At 42.8% G+C, this 4517-nt stretch overlaps 1 protein-coding gene across 1 annotated transcript in view; it reads left to right on the top strand.

Annotated features, from left to right (window-relative positions):
* Window positions 1–873: 873 nt before the first annotated feature.
* LOC138957694 (tenascin-N-like) overlaps window positions 874–4517 on the top strand; it is a gene marked incomplete at its 3' end in the record, with an annotated part of 7474 nt that continues 3830 nt past the window's right edge. Inside the window, exons 1-2 of the mRNA XM_070328755.1 lie at window positions 874–1100; window positions 3689–3985. Coding sequence (XP_070184856.1) covers window positions 1064–1100; window positions 3689–3985 — 334 coding nt within the window. The remainder of the gene's footprint in view (window positions 1101–3688; window positions 3986–4517) is intronic.

The following is a 4517-nucleotide window of genomic DNA, read 5'->3' as shown; positions in this document are numbered from 1 at the left end:
TTTACTAAGGGAAAGAACAAATCCGATTTTAAAGTGTGAATCTTAACTCCACACAGTTTCATTACTAACTCAGATAATATATTCTGCTCTCTACGCCTTCTCTTCTTCTTCACTCTATAAACTTTAAGAAGAAAATTGCACTACATTGCACCTTAAGAGGGCAGTCACACACGCGATTCAATCGTGGGATTTATACCCTGTCACGCGGGCGACTGAGTCGTGGAAAATGGCTACGACAAGTCTGCGGCTCAGTCTCATGCGATTCCCTCGTAGCTTTGAGCTTTAGAAGCTCTTGTTCTATTCCTGCGACCCAGTCGTCAGTCAATCGCAGGGGCAGAGCCAATCAGAACGCGTCGTTGCGGCCTTCACGCCGTGACGTAAAATAATGGCGGACAGCGTCTCTTCGTCGATTCAAAACTTTTTGGAAGAACAGTTCTCAGATATAAAGGAGACGTTTTAGGCGTGTAGAGCGGTCGGGAAACATTAATTGCAACTGTCTGGGAACTTTATTTCTCGCAAAGGCGTAATGCTGAAAGTTTTTTTTTAGAAAGGTAGAGCGATGTTCGAACATTAGCGTCTGCTCTCGCAAAGCGCGTTTGCCGTGTTCACTGTGACACGTCACTTCCGCCCCGCTCGCGTGGAGTTATTGTTCGTCAATCGTTAGTCAATCGTTCGTCGTGTGACGGGTCAATGGCCTACGATGTGATGTGCGATCGGCTCAAGATTGAATCGAGCGATTGAATCTCAACGATTGAATCACGTGTGTGACTGAAGCTTAACAGCAAGTCAGAACTACGGTGTGATGATATTTACGACTCTCTTTGAACAATTGAGTTCCATTTGGCTACCCGGTAATCGGGAATATGTGACAGGTCGTGTGCCAAACAGTCACGCCTAGCAGCTTGATTTCTGTAAGTGAATGTAGATTGATGTATGGAGCATAACATTATTTGATCGTACAGGAAAGCCATATGCAGGAGAATGTTCGCAGTCATCAGAATGTCAGACAGTCAACAATCAGGACTGTGTCCCTGACGACAAGAACCAAAAGCGCTGTCTGTGCATGCAGGATTATTTTCGTCTAACAGTATGTCAAAACAGTAAGTATCTGAAATGAAGTGTATGTGTGTGTGTGTGTGTGTGTGTGTGTGTGTGTGTGTGTGTGTGTGTGTGTGTGTGTGTGTGCTTGCGTACGAGCGTGTGTGTGTTTGTGTGTGTGTGCGTGCGTGCATGCGTGCGTGCGTGTGTTTATGCAGGCCTGTTTCATCATTTGTACGTTGAAAGCTGTCTTTTTATTTCACAGTTTGTTAAAATGCAGTGCAGGTCCACGACTGACAGCTCTTCGATTCCTCAGAGAAATAGTCATTTTAATAGTCATGTATGCAACAACGATTTCAGTGACATTTTAGTTACCTGTACCGCGGTAACATGTTAGCCTTTTTTTGTATCGTAAATGCAAGGAATGTACGGGTGTATGATTGTTATCCACACAAGGACAACTCCATTTTCATATGCACATCCTGCCATCTGACGGTCCTCGGGTTACAAGCCTTTTGGTGTCAAAACAATCTGAATATTTTTTTGAAAACACAGTACAATTTCAAGTTGAGTATCCTGTCAACTTTTTCAGCATGGTTGTTGTCACACTTAGCGTGAACACAAGCTACAGGGCATCACCCTCTTTAATTTCAGATCGTTACATGTTTATCTTTTGTTTTTTGTCGACCATGTTTTTTAACAGTATTTATATCTTTTGAAATCACATTTTATATTACATCCTGTTTGATATGTTTGCAATGTCGGTTTGAAGCTTGAAAGGTACTCTTTTGGAAAACCTCTCAGCTTTTTTTGGATTGAGGTAAAAAAAATAAAAGTGTTACGCCTTCACGGAAAACCCATTAGGGGCATGTGAGAAGGGGAAATCGTTGTTGAAAAAAAATGAAATAAAAATTGAAAATAGAAATGTAAAAAGAACAGGATGGATGGCTGTAGAGGGGGTGGGGGATGTGTGTGTAAGTAAATGCAGACAACTGACTGCCGACGGCTAGAGGTGACCTGAATTTGGCTAGGGACCTGGCTAGGTCGTCTTGGGTCAGTGGTTTGAATGGTCACTTGTTGGCTTTATTATGGCCTCCACCCTGAGCAGTCAGTGGCATTAGAATAGGCGCCTGGTAGACGCTTCGTCAAAACTTACACCAAAACCTTAAAACTTAAATGATTTAAACCGTGTGTTTCTTTTTTTCCCCACTACTGGATCGTTTATAATTCGATCAACTCTTTTTCACAAACCATCAGCACCACAAAACGTCCTCTCTTAAGAGATTTTTTCTTTTTACGTTTCCTCCTTTTTTTGAAAGCAAACCAAAGAACAATTACACAACCGAAAGGAAAATAAAGCTACAGAATGACTTTTTTCAGTTATATTTTGAAAAAAAAACAGACCCCAGACCCCGGAACCCACTCATAATTCACAGCCTTTTTCATTATTCTATTTTCCCACCTTTGTATTTTTGTTTTGAAATTTGAATGCTATATTTACACCTCATTCTTATGCCATGAACTCTCATACAAGCTAACATGTACACCAGTACCTGCAAGTTTCCCTTTTTGATCCTGACAATCTATAAATCTCTTTCAGGTACAGAGGGCTTTGCTCCCTGGCTTACTGCTAGGGACCTTGCCCTGGGCCTTCTTTTGTCACACTGTGCACGCACCACTGCCGCTGCCCCCTCCCCCTCCCGGATTTGTTGTTTTTCCAGTTTCTAATTGGGATCTTTATTGTTCGACCAGAAAATGTGTGAGATTGAAGGCATATGTACGCGCTCCCGTGTTTACAAAGTGTAGTTTGCCCATAATCGATGTCAAACGCACCATAAGACCATATAATGACGATATGTCACCATGCGCGGACCATAATACATGCATTACAGCTTGTTCTAGCCTCTGAAAAAGTGAGGATGTCAACAAAGCCGCGGTGTTAGCTCCCTTGCATCAACGTTATATGTGTTGCCAAATCTATAAATAGGACGATCCAGATCAAAATGAAAATTAACATATCTCAACATTGAAGGGGTCCTAGACCACAATATTTTGCAGGGAACTTAATTTAGCATGTCTCCAGCTGTTGGTAAAGCAATTAGCGTTTATAGTCATCGAGTACATATGCCTTTAAGATGTTTAGACGTGCAACTATCGTGTCTCTTAAAAACAACAACAGTAATTCGTATCCGTGGGAAATGGTTTGCGGCATTCTGTCTGTAGATGACAAGCCTGACGTTAATGTACCAAAATTAGTGTGGTTTCTCGACCGCATGACAGTTCATCCACAATGAAATGCATGTATTAAGACGTGCTTTTTTCGTGTCATATACATTTTGCTAGTGTAGGCTGTATGTGCAACAGACTATTACAACCAGTGGGGCGCATACCACACACCATCGAGAGTGGCCGAACAAAGATTTCCATCGCTATATCCTGCCAAGCTTAGGGTCACAGAGGGGAGTTATATATTAGGACGTTTAAAAAGTCAGAAATGATTAACAATCAGAACTTTAATATTAAAGAGTTGTCCTTTAGAATAAAACTATTTGATCCCTCCGAGAACGTATCAGTGTTTTTGACAGTCTCTTCTGGTGTGCATAGGACAGGAAGCTTGTTAACCTTCACCTTGGGTTTTTTTTTTTTACAGAGAACATACTGACGATTACTCCCTCGCGGCCAGGGCAGGCTCAAGAGAACAGCATCAATGTCACGTGGACCAGTCCAACTGGTCTAAACAGAGCAAGTCTTGAATATAAGGCAACCAGTACTGATCCCAGTGGTACCATTGTGCCTTCATCGTGGAGCGCGGACCCACATTATTACTTCATGAATCTAACTCCAGGAACAGTCTACACTATCAGTGTAACAACACAAACACAGAGCAACCCGGGCTATGGAACTGGCACTGTGGAACACAAGGGTCCTGATGTCAATATTTACACAAGTGAGTGAATTGTGGTTGGATTTGCTTTGCATAGCTCAAGCTTAAACCCGAGTCACACATAGACGCCGCTTCTACTACGATGGAAAAGTGTCCGAGAGCGTGGGCCACAAAAACGTGGGAGCGTGGTTTGATCGGGGTGGGATCTGCTGGGTCGGGAAGCTGCACGCTCTCCCAACGCTTGTTTTGAACGTGCACAAAATAAGCGAAGCCGGGTCGTGGCCAATACAAAGCGGGGCAAAGCCTTATACGGAACGTAGTGGGAACGCCATTATCGTACAAGTAGCGTCGAAGCATCGTGGTGCGATCTCTGTGGTCGTGAGGCCTAAAAAAAAAATAGGTGTGGTTACGGTAACCCGACCTACCCTATTTTTAGGGGCCGATCCTATAACTTTTTATTACATTTGTCAAAAAAAAAAAAAAAAACCAGTGCAAAAAACGCAATGAAAGCGAAAGCGCCCGTGTCGCACACTTATTTCCCTGTTACCGTACTTTCCCGGTCATAAGGCGCGACTTTTTTCCTCGAGTTTGAAAT

Source organism: Littorina saxatilis, unplaced genomic scaffold (genome assembly GCF_037325665.1).
Source record: "Littorina saxatilis isolate snail1 unplaced genomic scaffold, US_GU_Lsax_2.0 scaffold_149, whole genome shotgun sequence".
NCBI classification, from domain to species: domain Eukaryota; kingdom Metazoa; phylum Mollusca; class Gastropoda; order Littorinimorpha; family Littorinidae; genus Littorina; species Littorina saxatilis.
Note: the sequence above shows the minus strand (reverse complement) of the source record. Positions and strands in the feature narration are given on the sequence as shown.